Source organism: Uranotaenia lowii, chromosome 2 (assembly GCF_029784155.1).
Source record: "Uranotaenia lowii strain MFRU-FL chromosome 2, ASM2978415v1, whole genome shotgun sequence".
Lineage (NCBI taxonomy): Eukaryota > Metazoa > Arthropoda > Insecta > Diptera > Culicidae > Uranotaenia > Uranotaenia lowii.
The window spans coordinates 43478528-43503854 of NC_073692.1; the positions used below are offsets into that span (position 1 = coordinate 43478528).

At 34.2% G+C, this 25327-nt stretch overlaps 1 protein-coding gene across 1 annotated transcript in view; it reads left to right on the forward strand.

Moving 5' to 3' along the window:
- LOC129741326 (uncharacterized) overlaps nucleotides 1-20931 on the forward strand; it is a 106762-nt gene extending 85831 nt beyond the window's left edge. The window contains exon 3 of the mRNA XM_055733046.1: nucleotides 20512-20931. Coding sequence (XP_055589021.1) covers nucleotides 20512-20931 — 420 coding nt within the window. The remainder of the gene's footprint in view (nucleotides 1-20511) is intronic.
- Nucleotides 20932-25327: the final 4396 nt, after the last annotated feature.

Genomic DNA, 25327 nt, shown 5'->3' on the forward strand with positions numbered 1-25327 from the left:
AAAGTGGAACAGAAATCGAACAATTTCAGAACGGTTTATTAATTTAAAGGTAAAACGAAGTTTACCGAGTCAGCTAGTCAAGGATAAAAATTCTCATTGAAACTTGCAAATAACACCTTAAACAACTCAACGGGTTTTCCAAAGACCACAAAACACCCGTCCATGTATGAGGAAACGTGGGTTTATATAAAAACCACCACTTAATGTAGGTCAACTAACATTATGTTTCATTGATTTTTGGAATCATCAAGAAAACATTTATCCAACATACCTAGTCCCTCAAAACTCTGAGTTCTTCTGTATATGTTGAATCTTTATTTGGATGCGATCTCTATACTGCATGATTATTTTTAACAGCTGAGCTCTGAAAAATTAACGTTCATTCTGCAAACTAAAATTTTAAAATGATCTGAATAAATACTCGACTTGAAACCCGTAAGTAAAAATCCAAAAGTTTGCAATCTAAAAATAAAAAAAAAGAATTGATTAACTGGTTCGTCACCGCGATGAATTTTTTGTTGTTTTCATCAACTTAAAACGAAATTACTTGCCAATTGGTCCAAACATTGGATCTTAAAATGAAATTTATTAATCGTATAATTTTCCATTTTAGAAGAACTAATCATCTTACTTTATCTAGCGATCGTCGTACTGTCGATGTCTGTTGTTTGTTTTTGATGTTATGTTTACATTGATCTGTCAGTATCTTGATCTTCGTTAGAGCACCTGTACCCGTGGTCCAAACAGCCGGTTTAGACCCAAAGTCCGACCCAAGCAACCGCATCCGTGTTCCATTATACCTGATTCATCTCACAACTTTTTAGAACTGTTATAACGATTGCTCCAAAATTGATGGAATTTGGATCCAATTTGACGCAGTTCTAAACGCGAGTGAGATTGCCCGTTTTTTCACTGGATTGGATCTTATTTCGTTGGATCAATTCTTGTATAAATTAGACCCAAGAATAGATAAAGGATACAGATGGTCTTAAATGGAGTTGATTTGAAAGTAATAGAATCTTTCTGTTTGCTAACAACGCCGTTGTCGTCCCTAATTTTAATGTGAAACATTTCTGCACAAATTTGGGTGTTGTACTTCGAGACTGCATAACATATTTTCAAACAAGACTCGCATGATTCGAAATCACACTAAGTTTTTTAAAGTTTCGTTTTTCTTTTTGTGATTTGTGTGCCTTATTTCTTCTTTGTAATTGTAGTTTCAAGAAGCGGTTAGTCTAAGGTTGCCATCCGTCCCGCAAAAGCGGGACATGTCCCGCTTTTTTGGCTAATGTCCCGCCGTCCCGCTTTTTACTCAAAATGTCCCGCTTTTTTTCAACAAAGTTTTAAATTAAAAAATCAAATTTTCCAATGTTTAATCTATTTTGCTTTATCAAAACTGCACATCACACAAAATAGTTGCTTGCTTTTTCTTTGATCCCTTATTTCATTGGGAATGATCTTTTAAATTTCTTCTATGTAATTCCTATTATTGTCAGATTTCAATCAATCAAACATGACATTGCATTTAAAGTTGTAAGCAAAACTGGTTTTTAATTGAATGAATGTCATTTGTTATGCATTTTTTTCTTTGTCAAGCGCCATTTGAGTACGTGACAGTGTCACATTGTGACATGCCAACTATTTTTCATACTATACTCATACTATTTTTCTATTTTTGATACTGGTGGAAATCAGATGCAAATCAATGTTAAAAAGCACTTTCTTTATTCAAAATGACGTTTTTGTAGTTCAGTGTTGAAAAACAAACATTTAGACACTTAAAACAGTATCGAAAAGTGCTACATTTCAGCACTGAAGTCAGTGTCGAAAGGAACACTCCACGACCTACTTGATCATAAATTTTTAGTTGTTGGCATCGACCACATGTTGTTATTTGTTGAATTTTTTAAAGGAATTTTTTGAATTTGCATAAAATTGTGTATACAACTCTTTTCGAAACTCGATTTTTTTAGCACTCGACGTAATGATCCGACGCGACAACTCTCGTTGGATGAATTTAGGACTCGCGCTGAAAAAATCTACTTTTTGCAACTTGTCGCATAAATAACTATTTGCTTCATGGCGAAACTTATAGTTTTTCAGCATTTAGATAAATAATACCATAAAGATCTCATATCAGGTAATGCTAGTGTTAGATTGCCAAATAATGATGATTCTGGAGAATGTTTCGTTTGATTTTTATAATTTTGAAATCTTCTTCATCTTGAAACGAAGTTTCTGTGACTTTTACAGTGATTAAAAAATTATGCTAATAAATGTAATGAAACTCTTTTCACAATCCAGAAATTTCAAGCTTAAGAACATTCCATAAAAAATCTGTGAATGTAGGTAGAACATATTAACTAAATTTGTACAAAAACACATTTGTTCGTTTAAAATGTAAGCTGAATTGTTTAATGAGAGCCTTATCCAAGCATTCGTTTTGTCATGACATTCAATCGCAAGTATGGTAAGAATAAAAAAAAATATTTAAACATTTTTTAAAACAAAAAAACCGCTTGTAATAGGGTAAGAACACTATATATTGAACACCATCTTTGGGATTCAACGCATTTGTGACCAATAAATAATAACGAAAGGTTTTTCTGATAAAATTTTGATAGCGTAGCTTAAGCTTATTTCTCTGCTTCGAATCGATATATTTTTTTCGCGGAAATATGTTTTGAAATTATTATTTAAGCCTTTTTATTCAAAATAACTTTTGTCCCAATGATTAAACACAATGATTCAAATATTGAACAGGCAATGTTCTAATTATTGAACACGTTAACATTGAATTTCATTGCATATATTTAGGGGTATTTCGCTTGATAGTATGACTTGCAGGGACGATTTTGGTTGAGCTACACACTACCAAAAAAATCTGTAAAATTACATCACATATGATGTAAATAAAAAGAAGCATCATATATGACGGAATATTCAGTGCTAGTTGGAAATTACCCGCCAGTAAAATTTTGCAACGTGTAAAATAAAAAATGATGTAAAATTTAGCAACGTGTAAAATAAAAATGATGTAAATTATAAAATCACTGAATGTTGGAAGAAAAACTTTCCAATTGGAATTTGTTTTGTTTTATTTATTGTTAATATGATTCAATACTGGAATTTTCACGTCTCTTAATAAAAATAAAACTCATCTATAATTAATATGATTCATTTTATTAAGCGGCAAAATTTTTTTTAACACACATTATATTTTATTTCTTTTATTTTTTCCGCGAAGTACCGGATCCAATGTTGAACACCGTGGATCCGCTTCCATAACCGCATCCCTGCTTTTCGGATATCTCCGGGAATCATCAACACCGATTAACTTACTCGCGCGCGTGGAAAATATTTTGGCGCACGACTTGACTTAACAGTTTTTGTCACATTTGTCTGGTCTTGTTCTTCACAGTTTAGAATTTTACATTACATTATCACGTTCAGTGTATTGTAATATTTCATGTCGTGTAATTTTGAGAAATTTCCAATTCAGTGTTGTTGAGAATTTCGTGTGACCAAAAAAAAATTGTAAAATTACATCACATATGATGTAACGAAAAAGAAGCATCACATATGATGGAATTTTCAGTACGAGTTGAATATTACACGTCTGCAATCTTCAACAGACGTGTGAAATTTGAAAGACATGTAAAATATTAAAACGTGTAATATTTAATTCGCACTGAAAATTCCGTCGTATGTGATGCTTCTTTTTATTTACATCATATGTGATGTAAATTTACATCAAATAATCGCGTTCCGTGTCAAGTAATATTTGTGTCATTAGAATTCAGTGCTGTTAAGGATTCAACAGTTTTTGTTTTGTAAATTTACATCAATAAATCGCCTTCCGTGTCATGTAATAATAAAGGTTTTCAATTTCAGTGTCGTTAAGGATTCAGATTTTTTTTCTGTGTAGCAACCAAGAAAAAGTTTGTTTACATTTCCAAACACCAAGCGATGTTTGTTCAATAACTGGTACATGCATTTCTTTACGAAACGAATACTACAAGATTGAACGTTCAATAATTGAAACATTGGCGTTTTCTGTGATCCAATGCTTGAACACTTTAATTTGTTAAATTTTGAGAAAATAAGGATAATAAAGGCTGCCGCTCTTCCAGAAATCATCCAAAAAGACTTAGTTGAAAACATTCATATCATTATCTTAGACGTTTATTTGTCTTTTATCCAATTTTTCCCCCGATCAAAAATAGGCTGTTTTCTTCATCTAGTCGAAAAACGAAGCCGAATTTTGAACACATATTAAAGTTTCGGGGATTGTGGCTTTAAGAGTCCGAGATTCTTGATAAAAATTTGAACATAGGTAGAAAATGCTTCAATAGTGGCACAACGAATTTTGATTCATTTTTCTACTGTATATTATTGTTTTAATCGGTAAATGTTTTACTAGTGTTCAATATCTGGTACCTGTTCAATAACTAGTGCTTCTACCCTAGTAATATTTTTTTCATTATTGATTTAATTTATAATTCCATCAATGTTGTTTTAACGTCTTTGTGTTATTCGCACTTTTTTACAAACGGAAGGGCATTGAAAAGCTTCAACTTTGTTCGATGTTTACGCCTGGATTTGAAAGCATATAGACGTTGACTCGGAAAGCAGATGTTATATCAACTGAACTATGCCTCCATTATCGATTTATAGAACTTTATACTTAGTTTAAAAAAAGCACCGTACTTTAAGAGAAGAAAAGAACATATAAACATATGTATGTGTACATAGATTTCATGACTTTTTAAAACAAATTTTTAAAACGTCCCGCTTTTTTCGGCTGTGTCCCGCTTTTTTTCTCAAAATGTCCCGCTTTTTTTTTTAAACCATCTGGCAAGCCTAGGTTAGTCGGCAAGGTTTTTTTAAAAAAAATAATCCGACGATAAAGTGATGTGGATTAAATTTCAACAAAAATTACTGGAACGCCAAATGGAGCTCATGAAAAAGTAGGGTATTTTGAATGAGTTTTTTTTTTGTTGTTGTTTTGAACCACTAACGGTTATTTGGAAAACTTTAGATTCTTGATGGGAGATTAAAATCGCTGTTTTTTAAATTAGATCTGAAAAAACCCGATAGGATGGATTCATTTGTTTAGTCTTAGCGGAAACAAACTAGGGGAACTGTTGGTATTGATGATTTATGTGCTTCTGGGCGCATTAAACTGTCGTCCGTGCCAGCCAGTGACAACCTTGCTCTAGATGCTGGGGGTGACGCTCTGATCCTTCTGTGACCACTTTTCCGTCCGGATTCCGTCCGGAATCCATCTACACAGCAAAAATTATTTCCTGGAAAATTACGTAAATGTCCTGTAACAAAAAAGGGCAGGATATTTACCGTTATTTTACAGGCCGAAAAACATATTACGTGACACTTAATTTTCAGTGTACAACTTTTTTTACAGGACATTTGCTGTTATAATGAATTAATCTTCGTTAACTTTCAAGGAAAGCAATTTAAAATTACAGGTTTTGTTAGTTACAGGTTGATTTATTTTAAAGGTTGCAGTTACAGTGATACGTAATAGTAAAAAAAATTTCTGTGTATCCGACAATGTATAGATATATTGGGGTCCAATGACAGTTTTGACCGCTATCTCAAATCTCCCGGTAGAAAAAAAATCTTACATTGAAAAATCGACATTCAATTTTGGCTTTGCTTAGCTGCATTTCATTTCCCAATGAACCGATTTTCAAAACTCATTTTTTTGTCGTTAATTTGATCATTATTTTCATAGAACAGACTTGGTCTGTCAAAACTCACAGTTCTTCAGTATATTGGAATGATGATAAAGATGTTTGAAATATGCGCTTCGGGTCATATTGACCCAAACAGCTTTGGAGGGTTAAGAACAACTCTGAAAAGTTTTCAGTAGATTGTTAAAAACCATGGAAAAGTTCACGAAAAAACTCAACTCACATAGAAGTTCCATAGAAGTTAAGAATGGAATCAAAAAGTTCGTAAGGAGTTCAGAGTGGAACCAAAAAATTCGTTAGGAATTCATTAGAAAGTAGGATAAGTGGTTAAAATTGAAATTCAAACTAAAAAAGTCATTTTGAAGACACAAACATAAACTATGATACTTCTATAAACTTTTCATGTCAATTCAGAAGTATAAATTGAGCACTTACGAAAAGCGGTTTTCATTTCTCTCGAGTACCTTTTATTCAGCCAAATGTGAACTTTTAATGTACAAGATTAAGTAAGATTTTTCGCTTAGTTCTTATTTTCTTGGACCTTCGAAGGACTTATTTAAAATAACGTGTTTATTTAGAAAAACGCTTCTAAAACACTTTAACAATTATCCCACATTGTAGTCCAAAACAGATTTTTTTATATTTGTATGAAAAAACGTACAAAAATCTCATACAAACTTCAGCCTCATTGACCTATCTGTGTGAGTAAAAAACATCAACCCAAATTCAGCATGATATTTTCTGTTAAATAAAGGCCCTGAAGTTTTGATACTGGGAAAATTCCTAAGAATTATATATTTGTTGTATGCTGGATCTTTTTATTTCTGCGGTTACAAGAAAAGTAAAATTCATTACCTACCTCACCTTGGGGGAAAGGTAACTTGAGTATCGTGGAGGCCATCGGAAGGGTACTTCCCAGCAGGAAATTATGTCTGTGTGCTAAATATTATTATGCACATGCCATTGCCATATTTTTCTTCTTCATTTTTTTTATCCATTAAACCAACCAAACCGGCATCATCGGCTGGCTTTCTGGTGGATGGCAAAATTCCATAATGTTTCTCCCTTGGGTTTTCCGTTGTTTTCGCACAATGCACACATCTTTGCTGCCGCACCGCCAGGAAAGCCCATGTGGTGGCGAAGCTTTTAGGTTTAACTGTATTTTTATGCATTACCCAGGGCGAAGAAATGTCTCGAACATTTGAGTAGCGCAGCCCCAAATTTGGCCCCACTAAGGGGTCACCCTTTGGTAAAGTTTATTCGTGTTCAAATCTCTAGAATCCAATTTTTTGTTCACTGAAAAATTCAGAGAAGGTAAGTTTTGTGATTACATACAAATTTTGTTCAACGAAGAAACCTTATAGAGGAGGAAAAAATTTTTTGGAATTTTTTTATTTTATAACCACTTAGGCTAAGTAACTTGACTACAGTACTACCAAGTCTTAAATAAACACCTCACCTTCCTTGCCTTCATGGAATCAATAGTCTTTACTTTCAATAAAATTTTGGCTCATTCTCGAGATCTCCTTGGACGGTCTTTTTGATCGTTTGACTTTTTTATTGGAAGCCATCTCGGAAACCACCTGACAGATTGTTATCGAATTTGGCGCACAAACATTACATTACTAGGTAGTTTCACTTAAAATTTCTTCGATTTCCACTCATGTGTTCAAAAGTTATTCACGAAACACAGTGTTTACATTCCTGAATAGTGACTTAAAAATAACTTTTTCTTTATCATTTTTTTTTCAGTAAGCAGTTACGCAAGTGTTTTTATAGTGAATTTAGCGGCTTCAATAAGCGTTCGCTAACTTCAACCGAGTTCAATTGGCACCGCTATCTCTTCAGTTAGTGAACCCGAACTCTGCTGATTTCTAAATATAAATCCATATTTCTGCACTCGAAATTGAGATGCAGCGCTTTCCACTGCCAGGAGGGACTGTTGTTGTACTTAGGCTGTAGGTAAATCTTGATCTTTCCGGCTGCAGCTCGGCTGTCTGTCATCATTAAAAAAAAAAGGCGGGAGTGGATGGCCAAAGGCCTCAAAACAATTTGCGGTGGTCTCTTACAGTTTAACGAGCGAACGCCCTGCTGAACTTGATCGACAGCCGCCACCAGGGAGAGGGCGTCGTGGTAAAAAAAAGCTTCCCAATCGTGCGATCCCAATGTTCCAAAGTGGGCTAATATAAACAGAAACACACACATCAGTTATGCGGCTTTTCCCACCAATATGCTGTCCGATTGCGCTGCTGGCAAAGTGGAAGCTGCCATGGAGAGTCCCATCATGAGTAACACTTTCGGCATTTCATCGACTTGCATTCGATAGTGAGGGAGTAAGGGGGGATGATCATCTCAGATCACCGCCAAGACTATCCAGGTTTCTCTAGCGGTCTAGCTCGTCGATCCGGGTAGGTTTTGAGCCAATCAAGCCTATATTAGTTAGCCGGGGGAGTCGTCGAGTTTGATGATGGTGCTCAAGAAAGCTAATATTTATCGTTTTACACGGAATTTGAAATTAGGATGACCCATTTTTGTCAACACCATTCGGAAAGACCAATGCCGGCCGGCGACGCAGCGACAAAACGCCAACGGAAACTTGTAGTAATAGAATTTTTATGGCACCGAAACAGAATTATAGCACGCGTCATCAGACATCTTTCTTCACTTTTTTCTCTTTCTTATTTTTTCACAAGCCGGAGACTGGCGGCTGCTTTTTAACACGCACATTCGGTGCGGAAGTTTATATCGGGAAATAAAAGCAATTTTGCTTTCCCAAATTAAACGGATCACTTCTGGGCAGTAAAAATGTAGAACGTTTAGTAGGTAACCCATTTAAAAGTTTTATTTTGTCTTGATTGTTCAAATTTTACTTGCTTATTTTGATTGCTCATTTACATTATTTACCAGATCTGCAAAATGGAGCAAAATAAAATCGGTTATACGGCAAACTTTATATTGCATTTTAATTTTTTCAATATTTTAAAAATTTACATGATTGCGATCCAGGATTGTCATTCTCAAACTCAAGCTCTGATGTAAAAAAAATCATTTGATAATGTTGAAACTTACGGTTTTCGGATCCAGATTAAGACGAAATCTGTCTGCTCAATTGACATGACAAAAATTCATTGTACAATGGGGAAAACAGTGTATAAACAGTGAAGAAATTCAACATCTTCCCTCCTACATGAGCCAAATCTTTGAAAATACTTCAATATTTTCCCACCTAAACGAATTAAATCTATGAAAATATACTCTGCTTAAGTGAAAATGTCCGGAAAATTGATTCGCACTAGTTTCAGATACGGCACAAACTTACGAACGGAGATATAGTCCCTGTTTTAATTCCGTGTTTCCCTATATTTTGTGAACAATCCCGAAAAACACTCATTTGGACTAGAAAATTTTGAACAAAATTAGACCTTTTATTTCTTCGAATAATGAAATGAAGGCTGTTTTTCATACTCTTCGGAAAATGGAGTTACGGCTGATTTAACCCTCGATTTCAATTTTTTTAAATGATTCAGAAAAAAAAACAAGTACTGACTTGCAAAATTTGCACCACATGAGACCTATCTTGAGTGATTTCTCCAACATATCGTATGAAGGCTGTTTGAGAAACCGCACGCATCTGAAATGTTGTTTTACCCTGAATTTTCCAACATTTTTCATGTAGCTCAGAAAAAGCATGTCGGACTTGAAAACTTTGGAGCAAATGAGACTTATGTTACGCGATTTTTTCGAGGAGGAATTGAAGGCCAACTTGAGCCACCGCACGCATCGGAGGATGGTGTTATGGCTTAACTATTTAAAAAATGTAGGGGGGTCGAGGGTAAAACAGCCATAACTAAATTTGATGATGCGTAAGGAGGGTCTTCATTCTATTTCTCGAAATCACATAAGAAAAGTCTCATTTGGTTCAAAGTTTTCAATTCCGAACATGCTCTTTCTGAAATATATGAGAGGAAAGCACCCGAGCAGACTTTGATGCCTGAATCGATAGCAAACAGTAACCAAAATGAGCTATCGATGCCAAAATGATAGCATAATTTAGTATCGATTTTTACCCGATGGTAAAATTAGGTTTCATTGAAGCATCAAAATGTCGAAATATGAGGCCGAAACAATACCTAAATGAGGCATTGATACCAAAATAAGAGCACTTTTTGGTTTTGTGTTTTCCGAGATAACAAAACAAGGCATCATTAAGGTTTTATTAATTACTAAATAACAGATAAGTGAGATCTGAATGGTAGCATGATTTGGTATCAAATTTCCTGTGATGGAAGATCTGATTTATTTAGGTCTTAAAAATTAAATCGGTAACACAAACAGCAAATTTGTTTATTATCGACATAGTAGACGCATTTTGAGTGTTATAGCAAAAATAGGCATCATTAGGGCATCCTTATTTTAAGTTACACATGTATAAATTCATACAAGTGAAACTTCAGTTTTCAAAATAATGATACCTTAATTAGACTTCATAATGGTATCGTTTGTTTTTAAAAGATTAAGTAAACCCTTCTATGAACATTTATCCAAAATAAAACTTTTTTGCGTTTGCGTCCTTCCTCAGAAATTTCCCAAACGCTCTTTTAAAGATAATCATTAAAGCCGGGATCCAAAGAGATGAATCATCCTAAAGGATGAACACCCCGGAAAAAAATCCAGGATTAGTCATTCCCTTTTTTTAAAACTCGTCGTTCATGAACACGCTTTTTATTAGTAAAATTTTAATATATTTTTATCGGTATCGAATTTGAATGCGGCGAATGCGCCAACATCACTGTTTCGAGAAAAACACGTTTGAAGTCAGACAACTCTACAAGTTCCCAGAAAAATGTTATTTTAACTTGTTTTCTCAAAAACTAAATATGCTTCAGATAATTTTAAAGGTAACTTAACCAAAATAAAGGTCCTCGAACGAGGTCTTGATTTGTTAATAGATGTAAGAGCACCTGTATCCTTGGTCCAAACAGCCGGTTTAGAACCAAATACCAAATACCAATACCAAAGCAACCGCACTGGAGGTCCATTATACCAGTTTCAACTCCACTTTTTTTTAAAACAGGTATATGCTCTAAGAAAATTAAATAACTGTTTTAACTTGATATTTCAATGTTATTTGATATAAAATAGGCGTTTGAATATCCTAAAAAAATATACGTTGAAACGGACGTTTTCAAATTCATTTAGTTTTAAAAGAATCGGTAATAAATATTTTGTTTGCTTGTTGAAATAAAATTGGTTGAAAAAAAAAGTGTGAATATATAATAATTAAAAATTTCAACAACCATACTGAAGAGGAAAAAAAACCAAGAAAATAAAAGTCAGTATTTTTTTCCCAAAATAATTTTCAATTATAAAAAAAAATACCACCAGACATATACACTAGGTTACTGATCCACCCGTGCAGAGAACGAAAATGTAAATAAACATTTATCTTGTCTATTTTTTGTGTACGGTTGTCAGAACTACTGAGCAGTTTTATCGCGTTTCTTCGAACCAACTAAAATCCGCGTTCCGGAACCAGTATGGACAAGGTAAAGGCAAGCTTTTTGATGATAGAAGTTGAAATATTTTGTCATCTTCATTTTTTTTTCAAAATAAAGGATTCTAGAAAGTCGATTTCCAGGCTGATTCCATTACCGGTAGCATGGGAATGATTCCGTCGGCTGCAAATGCCGAGCACCGATATGCTTCCATCGCCGAAACTGGTTCGCGTTCCGGAATATAATCGTTCCGGAAAATCCGCGAAGGTCCGACAGCAAGAGCCGCCACTACCCGAAGTTCCGGCTCGTAGCTAACGACATATGCCGAGAAGGTAACATTCTTTTTGTTAAACTTGTCTAAAGAGAGATCAAATTTTGAATTTATTTTTCTTTATAGCTTTGCGCACGAGTTTAAATCGACGTCCCGCTATATTCTCTGCCACGGTTTGCAGCCACCAATCGACTGACGCTCTTGGGAAGATTGGTTGAATGGCACAATGGATTCCAACCTAATTTTTATGGAAAATTCGCACCACAAGAACAGATGGCTATTTGAACGTGATGATAGAGGAGGAAATTTCGGATCGTTTAAAAGAAGATCAATTCTTAAGCTGAAAGCTGAATGAAAATATTTGCTCGGTAAGTGCCTCAAATTTAAAATATATAGTGTGAATGATCCAAATAACTATTTTTCATTTAGGTTTAATTCGGTGGCTGGTGGAATAGTGCACCACATGAAGAAGCTTGGACCAATTTGCAATTGTTTGCCAACCGGAGCAAGGATATGGCGAGGGTCTAACTTTTGCGAACATCTGATTTTTTCCAACAATAGTTCTGAAATGATAAGTAATGTTTTAAAAATTTCTAAATTTAAATTCCTGAATTTGGTTATTCGATTTTTTTAGCCAACGCTGAGCTGGCTGAGCATCCTTGTTCGTTTCAACATGACAATGGACAAATTTTCTTCACCAGAAATCAATTTTCCTAAGAACAACTGCTGCAATTCCGATTTTCGAGCCATGATCTCTCGTACGAGCCAATATTTGTTTGTCCTTGTTTGCCGAGCCGAACAATCGAATCCAAATCACAAATAGGATCGACAAAGAAACAGCTGATTAACCGAAAAACCAACAACAACAGTTCTGTAAACGAATCGATGGATCACAAAAATGGTGCATTCTGCCTGCTGCTAGGAATCAGGTGAGTTTTTATTTCACTACCCATTGTCATTATTAACTTTTTACTCAGTGATTGGTTACATTCCATTTTTTGTCCAGAAAATGCGGTCTCAGACAAGAACAACGTCGGATACTAGCAGGAAACTGAGACAACTTAGTGATGAAGGATAAACTCGGTAAGGTGGTAAGATGCTTAAAACATGTTCTATGCTCAGGGATGATTTGTTTATATCCATTTACAGATTCCCTTACGACAAAAGCTTGCGTTTTTCGGCTGTGTATGATGCACCAGAGAATTCAACAAAAATGTTTCGTTATCGCGGACATACAGGATGGTTCCCACATCCATCGGAAATCGATATTGGCTCACTAGTATAAGAAGCTAAATCACGGAAGATTCATGACTGTTTGTTTCGATGCCGAAGTGCAGATTGCACGCGACTATGATTGAATTAAGAAAATGTAAACAAAGAACAATATAATTTTATCTGAATAACTGAAAGTATTAATATGTATGAAATATCATTTTTTTTATTTTGATAATTTTGAGACATTAATTCAAAATACAAAGAAAAACGTTTGCCGGTCTGAAAATTCAGTTGCTTTCAGTTCAGTTCAGTTGGGAGTATTACATGCTCCTGATTTGACTGCGTTTAAACTCGGTAATATTCAACTAGGACGGAGAATTACATCGTATATGAAGCTTCTTTTTATTTACATCATATTTGATGTAATCTTCCTGATGTTTTTGGTAGTGTGTAGCTCAAATCAAGCTTCTTTGAAATTCTTTTTAAGTGTTGTACATTTATGTTGTATAAGAATCTATGCGTCCACGTTTTTCTCATAGTTTGTATAAACTGAGTAAAATATTTATAAATGAGTTGCATAACTAAAGGCGATTTTTAAACTACGTTTTTAATTTTTTTATGCGGGATTTTCAACCTCTGGGATGACCCCTATGTAATACGTTAATATTGCACATTGTCTAAATAACATATCAAAGCGATGGAAACTTTACTAGAAATACTCATCAAAAAGTCACTAATAACTTATTGGCAAAATATGAACAATTCAAAAATATAAACCACTTTCAAAATTATCATCAAAATTCCAAAAAAAAAATTCATAAAACCCTATTTATGATTGAACGATGCGAAATATACCCAAAAGATAGTAGAATTTCTATTTCAGCTAGCTTTGCTAGCTTTTATTTCACATAATTTATACCATTGGATTTAATTAAAATTTTTAGGTCAATTCGTGAAATGTAAGAAAAATACCAAAATATGTTTGTGTTGTTATGCGTTTCCATTTGAAACATATGCATAGCAAATCAAAGCAAATATTATAAATTAGTATAAATGCCCATACAGACTGAATAATATGATAGCTCCAAGAAAAAAAAAATTAAATATGTATTCTATTTTATTTTTTTTAAGAAAGATTTACTGCCATATTATTTGTAATCTAAAACAGATAGATACTCTTTAAAATTAAATATGATATCATATTTGGTATTCATCAAACATGAACTACTCGATTTCGATTGGATCCGTAACGCTAAACAAACATTGGATGCATTTTAAATAATAATTTCAATGGTAGGAATATTTTGAAAGTATGTTTGTAAATTAGTTACTCATTATTCAAAATGTCAAAACAAAAGCTTAAGTGAGTTAGAAAACTAAAAAAATAATTACTTTTAACAGAATTAAAATTAGTAATTTGATAATAGTATGCCTTATGTTGAAAACAAATTATACTGAAATTTGTATTTTATGATTTGATCGGACTGTTATACTCTATGATCAATTCGATGCCTACACAAAGGCGTTAACGTTATGAGATTCTTATTAGATTTTTTTTTTGTATCGGTTGTCATACCTGAACAAAATTTGAGGATAAAATTATTGGAAATTTTGCTATCATGCCTTGTTAGCAAAACTTGGAATCATTTTGACTGAATAAAAGTGGTTTAATGACAAAATTTATCTTTCATTTTCTATACATGGATAGCACAGTTCTACCAAATTTTAGTTTTACTAAACGTTTTTTGATACCTCGTTTAGCCATCCTTTTCAAAAGAATTTTGAGGGCACAACGATGCCAAATTCTGCTTCTAGTTAAAACCAAAAATTGGCATCATTATGCCCTCAAAATACGTTTGAAAACGTTGGCTAAACGAGGCATCATTAAGGTTTCAGTGAAACCTACACTTGGGATAATCGAGGTATCCATATATGAAAAGTGAGACCCAAATTTTGGCATTGTACCACCTTTATTCGGGCATAATGATACCTCATTGTACTTTCAAGGCATGATAGCAAAATTAGGTATAATTTTGCCATAAAAGTCTGCTCGGGCAGCCATAAATTGATTTCTCGATGCACGCGATTCCTCAAATAGCCTTCATTCGATTCCTCGAAAAAAAAACACTCAAGATAGGTCTCATTTGGTTTAAAATTTTCAAATCCAAACTTACTGTTTTTGTAATTTGTTGTTAAAAAAAAGGGAAACCGAGGGTAAAAATCATTCATAACTCAACTTTGCAAGGTGGCTTCACTTGATTTCTCGGAAAAAACACATAAGATAATTCTCATTTGTCTTAAAATTTTGAAGTCCGAACATGCTTTTCTAAAATATAAGAAAAATGTAGGCGAATTGAGGTTCAAACAGCCATAACCCCATTCTTCGATGCGTGCAGTGGCACAAATAGCCTTCATTTGATTTCTAGAAGAAAAAAAACCACACAAGAGAGGTCGAATCTGCTCAAAAATCTTTCATTACGAACAAGCTTTTTCTGAATTAGGGGAAAACTGTACAAGACGCACCAGTTAAGCAGAATTGCTATTTACAGCGATACCTATCATTTAAGAACCAAATTGAAAAATGACGACGATTCAGGGAACAGATTTACGTATTATTGAAAATAAAAATTATGATAAAAACTCTGTTTTGACTATATTTTTGTAAAAAACTAAAACAGCTAGAAAACAAAACGCGGGGTAGAATGCCAAAACCAGTGGACAAAACGCTCCAAACAGGAAGGGTGGCAAGAAATGAAACAATGATTATACGTAATGTAGGGGAAAACTGTACAAGACGCACCAGTTAAGCATAATTGCTTTTTACAGCGATACCAATCATTTAAGAACCAAATTGAAAGTTGATGATGATTCAGGGATCAGATTTACGTATTATCGAAAAGAAAAAAATATGATAAAAACACGATTTTGACTGTATTTTTGAAAAAAATTAAAACAGCCAGAAAACAAACCGCGGGGTAGAACGCCAAAACTAGTGGACAGAACGCACCAAACATGAAGGGTGGTAAGAAATGGAACAACGATTATACGGAATGTAATAATTGAAACATCAAATGTTTGATTACATGTTCATCGTATTTTTGTAAACTAACCATTCTTTGGCTTGAAATCATTTAGCATTGCTAAACTCTGCGAAAATTTCGCTTTTCAAAATACACTTTTCAATATCCTTATATTTAAAACGCCTTCAAGTAGGCAACGAAATTCAACTTTTTTGACTGATATAGTGATATCGCGGCAAACATGGCGGCCGATAATTTTTTCGAGTCGAATATTTGTGCACCGTTTTAACTCAAACAAGGACGAAATTTGTTATAATTATGCATTGTTATCGTAATTTGGGACTCAGCAAATAAAAAGAATGGCATTTTGTTTTGGTATTCGGGTTTTCTAAAAAGTTAACAGCATTCAAAATTTGAGCGTAAAACACGTGGTCTTGTGGGCATTCTGCCCCAATTTTCATATGAACGATTTTTGATAAAATTTTGTAGGGAGTTAATAAAATACAACAAAAATTTTATAGTCTTCCGAAAGTGCACATGAGTGGATAAATGATAAGCTGTAGTTTTAACAGATTGCGCAGGCTGTTCTACCATGAAACCTTATATGTTACTAATGAAAAATAACAAGTTTCACGCTGATTCCATTAATTCTTCTGTTTCTAAGAACTGAAGTTGTTTTTGTGAACTTTTCATCTATTGATTGATGAAAAAGCTTGTTTGCTGCAATATAAATGAAGAAAAACATCATTCGAAGCCGTTGGTTAGTGTATATTTGAGAAATAATGGCATCGGCCATCTTACCCCGCTGGTGCGTCTTGTACAGTTTTACCCTAATTGTTGATACTTACAGTTTCGGCAGAGGAAATCTGCCGCTCCGTCGGCGAAACCAAAACAGTTTGTTTTGGTTCCGCATGCTTTGAGTCAATTCGCAATTGAAACAATAGCGGTGATGATTGATGATGACAGCTGATGATGGTAAACACGGTACAAATGTTTACATCATCACACTGTGAAGCCAAACAACTCAAATTGGGTTTGTGGTAACACAACAGTGTTGCCAAATATTCTGGGTAAGAATATCAAAGTACTCATTGAGAAATGAGTACTTTCCCGGTTAGGGAATATAAGAAGTGGAAAGTGACAATTAGCTATCGCTAATTAATATAGTATTATTCTACTGACCTCACAGACGAAACATGAATAAAGATAACTCTATTCCATCACTGAAACCTGCGTTTTTCAACAGTAATGATTGAAAAATAAAATGTTTAATTACATGTTCATCGTATTTTTTTAAACTAACCATACTTTGGCAAATAACACTAGTTTACAAAATTTTAAAAAAATCGTGAACTTGACTAACTGATCAACATTTTTAATGTAAAATCGGGCGCTGAATCCGAAAATGAAATTCAAAAAAATCTCAGTAGAACCGTTTTTGAGTTATGCTCCAAATATGAAATTTCGGAAAAATTAAAAAAGTTCTTGTACTTAGATTAAAATATCTCGGACGGCATAACAGTAATTGGAAATCTCTCTTTCGCATATTGAAGGTGAATAAATTTTCTATCGATCATCTGAACACTGTTTTTGCGTTTGACCAACAGTATTGCTGATATTAGTGACATTATGAGAGACAAAAATGATAAAAAACGCACTTTTTTAAAGAAAATTTTGTTTAAACGAAAGTTTTAGACTTGATGGTAGCATTTAAAAAATCTGATTTTCTTTTGCGCTTAAATGTCAATTCAAAACAAAGATATCAAGTGGTTATTTATCAAAATCGGTTGAAAATTGAAGAAGTTATGGCTACTTAACCATAACTGTAATTTTTGCAGTTTTTAATAATTTAACGAACCGCAGTACACTTATCATAGTATAGGAAGAATGAAACATGATAAATCTCACTCGCTCCAAGTCAAAATTATTTATTAGCTTACCAGAAGGTCACATGCCAAGTTTCAGGAAGATCTGACCATAGGGAGGGTATGCTTAAGTCTCAAACGAGAATAAAATTTTGAGGTATTTAGCCCGATAGGAACGAAAAATACTGGTTTTTCATCAATAACTTTTTTCATCACTAGCTGATTGTTTTTTATGGTTGATTTTCTTAAAGCCTAAGTTGAGACAAATATTTCACCCGAAGACTGTAACTCGATTGGATTTGAAACAGAAAAGTTATTGCGGTTCAAAGGCCGCAAATTTTGTCCAACACGCAATGAGTACTTTTTACGCATTGCGTTTTATACGACAATTTTCGACCAAAATACAATCTTTGAACCGAAATAACTTTTCTGTTTCAAATCCAATCGAGTTACAGTCTTCGGGTGAAATATTTGTCTCAACTTAAGCTTTAAGAAAATCAACCATAAAAAACAATCAGCTAGTGATGAAAAAAGTTATTGATGAAAAACCAGTATTTTTCGTTCCTTTCGGGCTAAATACCTCAAAATTTTATTCTCGTTTGATACTTAAGCAAACCCTCCCTATGGTCAGATCTTCCTGAAACTTGGCATGTGACCTTCTGGTAAGCTAATAAATAATTTTGACTTGGAGCGAGTGAGATTTATCATGTTTCATTCTTCCTATACTATGATAAGTGTACTGCGGTTCGTTAAATTATTAAAAACTGTAAAAAATACAGTTGTGATAAAGTAGCCATAACTTCTTCAATTTTCAACCGATTTTGATAAATAACCACTTGAAATCTTTGTTTCAAATTGACATTTAAGCGCAAAAGAAAATCAGATTTTTTAAAAGCTACCATCGAGTCTAAAACTTTCGTTGAAACAAAATTTTCTCTAAAAAAATGCGTTTTTTATAATTTTTTTCCTCATAAAGTCACTAATATCAACAATACTGTTGGTCAAACGCAAAAACAGTGTTCAGATGATCGATAGAAAATTTATTCACCTTCAATATGCAAAAGAGAGATTTCCAATTACTGTTATGCCGTCCGAGATATTTTAATCTAAGTACAAGAACTTTTTTAATTTTTCCGAAATTTCATATTTGGAGCATAACTCAAAAACGGTTCTACTGAGATTTTTTTGAATTTCATTTTCGGATTCAGCGCCCGATTTCACATTGGAAATGACCTTCAGTTTACTGAGTTCAAAAATGCTGTAAACTAGTGTAATCATTTACTTATGCAAAACTAACGCAAATTTCGCTTTTCAAAATACACTTTTTTATGGCCTTAAATGTAAAACGCCTTCAGGTAGGCAATGAAACTCAATTTCTTGACTGATATCGCGGTAAACATGGCGGCAGATGATTTTTTCGAGTCGAATATTGGTGCACCTTTTTAACTCAAATAAGGACGCAATTTGTTAGAATTTTGCATTAATATCGTAATTTGGGAGTCAGCAAAATAAAATAATGGCATTTTGTTTTCATATTTAGGTTTATCCAAAAGTTAACAGCATTCAAAATTTGAGCGTTAAACACGTGGGCATTCTGTCCCAATTTTCATATGATTGATTTTTGATAAAATTTGGAGGAAGTTTACAAAATACAACAAAATATTTATAGTCTTCCGAAAGTGCATATAAGTGGAAAAACGATAAGCTGTAGTTTCATCAGATTGCGCAGGCTGTTTTACCATAAAACCTTAAATGGTACTTATCACAAATAACAAGTTTCACGCTGATTCTTTTAATTCGTCTGTTTCTAAGAACTAAAGTAGTTTTTGTGAACTTTTCATCTCTTGAATGATGAAAAAGCTTGTTTGCTACAATAAAAATGAAGAAAAACATCATTTGAAGCCGTAGATTAGTGTATATTTGAGAAATAATGGCATGGGTCATCTTACCCCGCTGGTGCGTTTTGTACAGTTTTACCCTACATTGAAAATCTTTCGAAAATTGGGGGTGAAACGGTCATTATTCCAGTCTCCAATACGTGCGGTGGCCTTCATTCGACTCCCCGAAAAAAACTATCTAAGATAAGTTTTATATAATTCAAAATTTTTAGGTCCGAACTCACTTTATTCATAATCATTAGAAAAATAAAGAGGAATCGAGGGTAAAATCAGCCATAACTCCACTTTCCAAAGAGTGTGGTTGCTCATATAGCCTTAATTCGATTTCTCTGGAAAAAAAACAAGCAAGCTAGGTCTGATTGTGTTCACATTATATTAGTCCAAAACAGTGTATTTCTGTTTATGAAATATATGGGAACTTGTGTTTAAAAAAGGACTATATCTCCGTTCGTAAGCTTGTGCGGCATCTGAAACTGTGTCCAATCAATTTTCCGAACATTTTCGCTATAGGAAAGTATATTTTCATAAATTTCGTTCGTTCATGTGGGAAAATATTGAAGTTCTTCGCGGTTTGTACACTTTTTTCCCCATAGTGCATTATTTAGGTTTGTAAAGTCGATTCGTCTATTGAGAACAATAGCGATTGATCATCGATGATTGCAGATGATGATTGTAAACACTGCACAAACAATAACATAATCACACACTTAACAAAAACTACTCCAACTGTGGTTAGCAGTTACTTTGCAGTGTTGGTGGAAGAATCAGTAGAATCATTGAAATATTCATTGAAAAATGAGTACTTTCTCGAAAAGGGAATATGATAAGTGGAGAGTGCGACAACAGCAATCGCTAATGTTATAGATTGTTATTAGAGGAGTAGACTGATGAAACTGTATAAAAATAACTCTATTCCAACACAAACCTGCGTATTAAATCTCATTTCTCAAAATGTTATGGACACAGATTCGGTTGAAAAGGAAATTGCTTTAGTGAGAGGCTTACTCTTAAGTTTGATACTTGCGGTTAGCAGCCAGCGCTGAGACGAACTGCCGCAGAGGGACAGCCAGCAGACGGAGGACCATCAGCACAGATACCAGCCAGCGAGATGTACCAGAACAGCCAGAAGATTCTGCCAGAGGTCAAGTCCAGGGAGGTACGTGGACTGACATGGCCACTCTCGATGCCTCCACGAGACACAATACGGTTAAGCAAACATGAGCTCATGTCCGACTGCCGGGAGGAGTCCCAAAATCCGCAGACGAGCTACACAAAGGTGGACAGAACCAGCTTGAACAACACCCTGGATTTATTGAGTGGAGTGGATAGCCGAGCAAAGCGGCTACAAGATGCTCCAGGTCAGCCAAGAGCTGCCACTGGAGTTCAACGCCGAGAATTCCGATTCCGAGAGCGTTACTCTCGATGCTGTCATGAGACATGCTGCGGATAGCAGCGTGAGTTCATATCCGACGTCCGGGAGAGGGACTCTCGAAATCTGCAATGAAGATGGGTCAGCATTGAAAGCTACAGATTAGTTCCCAACTACTTCAGCTCCTCTGAAGATTTGACGTTTGTTGCTAAACGTGGCTTCCGGCTCGGACGCTCGAAGCTTTAGAATAACAGAGCGAAAGACCTTGAAGCTGCAAATCGAGAGGATCATTCTCCTTCATTCGAATTGCGCTAAGGTTAGCATGCGTGAGTTTATCTTCGTCTGTTGCATGTTAGAAGAAATTGCTAGCGTTTTGTAGGAGATGGTTCGGTTAGTCGTTTGCAGAATCAACCAATTCTTGCTGCCATTCCTGCCGAAAAATTTCTTACAAAATTTCGAAGTCATCGGGACATGAAGGCTTCGAGTGGAAATGAGACGAGAGCAACAACAAGGGTAACGAAGATGACTATGATGGTCAAGATTTCGTCACTCATTAACCGGCCCAGAGAAGCAGTCAACGAACAGGAGAAGCTACTCAACGCTACGTGGCTAACGTATCCCTAGATTATCAGCAAGCTTAAGGGCTGTTTTTTTTCTGGAAAACCGCCATCGACAAAGGAATGCCAGTGACAGGCCTTAAGACGCAGTAAGCAAACTCGAGAAGCTGTTCAGCGTTACGTGACAAACGTAGCCGCTAATTTTGATGAGAAGTTACCACAGAATATCTGCGAGTTGAAGCGCTGAGACGACTGGGGTTTATGGCTAGCGGTTAATCTACCCCCATCCCTGTTCTAGACACGAAAGTTCGCTGAACGCAATCGGTCAAAGATTTGATCAGTTTTTTTTTGTAGTAGTATCTGGAAACTTATGGAATATTTTTGAAGCGATTAGCGCACCAGACCAGCCCTGCGAATAGGCACTGAAAAATGCATGAAGCGTATTCTGCGATGGTAAACCGCAGAAACGTGATCATGGAACCATTTATGGGAAATATTACTTCGCGGTCAACGAAACCTCACCAGACTGTCTGTTTGTCATCGACCGAAGCTGCGATTTGAGCTCTGTGTCATACGGTGAAGCAAGGTTTGTGGCTAACAAATTTCCTCGGTGAATTAGGTGTTGTTGGCACTCTTTTCACATCGATGGAGGACAACATCCCTTAAATCCAGTATCTGAAGAAGGCGTAGACACATCAGCAGATAAAGCACTTGAATTTCTAATATACTTTCATGAAGGAGATCGTAAGAAGCGGTCAGCTCACTTTTAGAGATATTTCCACTGGGCTTGGGCTTGGATTTTTCTAACGAGAAATAGGTACAAATACTCCTCAAAGTATACATATATAGGATATTTCTATTGAAACCAAAATTCTTGAAAATGAATTTGAGTTTTAAATTTCTGGATATATTTTACTCTCAATTTCTTATTTGGACCTGATTTTCAAATCTGCTTCTAGAATTTCGAAACCATTCTTTATTATCTTTTTTGATTGATATTTTTCGGTGAGCGCAAGACGAAATAAAAATTCTGTTTTTAACGTTTTCGGCCTACTTAACTTTCGGCCATCCTCAGAAAAAACTATATTTATTGAGTAAAATTGAAAGATGATATTAATTACAAACTATATTTTTGAATTTGTCAATGCACTGTGCACTCGGAAATTGAAACTTACAACTTTTTTGCCGCGTGTTTCCTCAACGGCCGTCTCACGATTTAAAAAAAAAATCAACGTCAGCTAATTGCTCCTGGTCAGCCGTCGTCCAGTAATGATGTCATCGAGTGCGTTCCTGATTCTGATTCTGATCCTGAACTTTCTACCGTATACCAAACTTTCAGATATGGCACATCAGAGAAGTACTGTTTCCAAGCCACATTGGGCTTGATATGAAATTTGGAAATTTTAATGTGCTACAAACAAGTAACTTTTTTTTCAAAGTTACCAAATTTTCTTACTTTTTGAGTGTTTCATGATTGGTTTTATATCATTTGAGTTTGCTCCGATCAATCAGATACTGATCAATGTTACCTCAAAGCATCAAATTTAAAGTAGTCTAATAAATTTCTGCAACCATGTTTTACGTTCATAGGAGTCCAGTACTGGTTTTGAAAATAAATATAATACATGCTGACATTTTCAAAGGTGATGGGAAGTATTAGAGAAATATGAGATATCAAAGAAAGAAAGAACGCGGAAATTGCGGGTTCAAGTCCTGCCGGTGAGCGGTTGTATCTTTTTCGAGAAATTTATGATATTTTCTTCTCATCACCTTTGAAAATGTGATTATTTTCAGCTACGAAGATGTACCTAGACGAATTCAATTCAAAAACATTAGATTTGATTAATCATGCCACATTCCCCTTAGCAGAAAAAATTATCGAAAAATATTGAAAAAAGTGATTAATCTTACCCTGGACTACGGTACTCATTTTGAAGTCAGTTTTCGACACTTCCTTCTCTGAAAAATTGGTATAAAAAATGTTGCTCTGTATATATTTTTAAAATTTACTTTAGTACAGGGGTGAGCAACCTTTTTAACCAACGAGCCAATTTAAGCTGTAAATCATTTCGACGGGCTACACCTAAAATATCACTTGTTAATATTTCGCATAACTTCAAAGATAAAAATCATTTGAATAAGAAAAATCAAATATAGAACGTCAAAATTTGGTAACTGGGACTTTTGACGAATCGAATTTTTAAAGCAAAATGGAACGAATTCGTGTGTTGTGTATTTAAAATATCGGAATTTTTATTCCGTTATATCGACCGAAATTGATTAGATATATCACATAATCTTAAACATTGGTTATTATTGAATATTTTTATTTACGATAGTAAACTTCGATTTTCCGTTTAAAGTCATCTTTGGCTCAACTTTTTTCCCTCAGAAACATAACCTTTTCAAGGCGATTTATAAAAAAAAACTTGACCCGTAAAATTAGAAAAAATGCTTTTTCGTTTAAATCAGTGTCTTTTTTCATAGTCTGCTGGAGCTATACCTCAGCACGCACTACAAATCAGAAAAGTATTTTGTTTTGGTAAAACGCTGACTTTTCAGTGTTGGTCGTTGAATCGTTATCGAAATTTGTAGACAAAAGTCTGAGCGTATTTTCGAGAAGTTTTTCCTTAAAATTGCCTCAAAATCCTTATTTGTTGTCTTATAGACAGTGTTTAAAATGTTTTTTTTAAGTTCTTTATAAGATTATTGAGAATTTAAGCATGGTTGCCTAAATCACACAAAAATTTCAAATTTCAAGCCAATTTTGGCAACAAAAAAATCTAGGTTACAATTCACATTCCTTATTGATGTAAATATGTACCAAGTTTTGATTGTTGAATAGTTAAATTAAATTGAGATTATTTTGGAATATGACTCAATTTGTCGATGTTTGGGATGACTTTTCGATGAAATTTATGGAAATACTATCACATATTTTCTAAGCTTATATTCGAGAAAACTCGCTTCTGAGTTGTTGTGTTTGGCCATTTTCCATTTACTTTTCAAAACATTTGTATTTTTGTACGCATGATAGATAAAATTCTAAAAATCTGAAAAAAAAAATTATTAGACAGGTACATAAAATTAAAAATATTAAAACTCGTTTTTTATAGTTAACTCAAGATCGATGATTTTTTCGGTAACTTAGATGCTGAGTCATATCGATAAGAAATGTTAAACCACTCACCAAAATCACCTACCGAACTTAGTAAAGTCATATTCATTAATATACAGGAAAATGTATGATTTTTATTTTTATTGCTAGTATTTGAGAACCAAATAAACTAGAATGTTTTACTAAATTTTATATTTTATCATTTAAAGAAGTTAAAAATATAATTACTTTTTCACTATACTTAGAAATGCCAAGCTCATCCATAGTCTTATGATTGATGAAAATGATAATCAAATTAACGAGAAAAAACTCACATTTGAGTCAAAAAATCGGTTCATTGGGAAATCAGATGCAGCAAAGCAAAGCCAAAACTGGATGCCATTTTTTTGAGTGAGATTTTTTCTACTGGAAAATCCGGGATTGCGGTTAAAATTTTCATCGAACCCCAACATATTTTTTACATCGTTGGATAGATTTATTCTTAACAATTCCAAAAGCCAAAGAAGCACCCAAATTCGCAAAGTGGTCAAAAATTATATATTAAAAATGAATTGTTTTTCTTTTGTTTTTAATATTGAGAAACTGGAATGATTTATCTACCTACACAGTGAATCTAAATGATCAAAATAGATTAACACATGCAGCCATAGGAACGTCAACAAACTTTTCCCAAAATGCATATTTTGTGAACAGCTTTGGAGGGTTAAAAAAAGCTTCGCGGGCCGCCAAATATGTCGATTAATTTTTCTTCACGAGATCAGATTTCAACCTCATAGATCTAGTTTCAAAATCAAGATTTTTA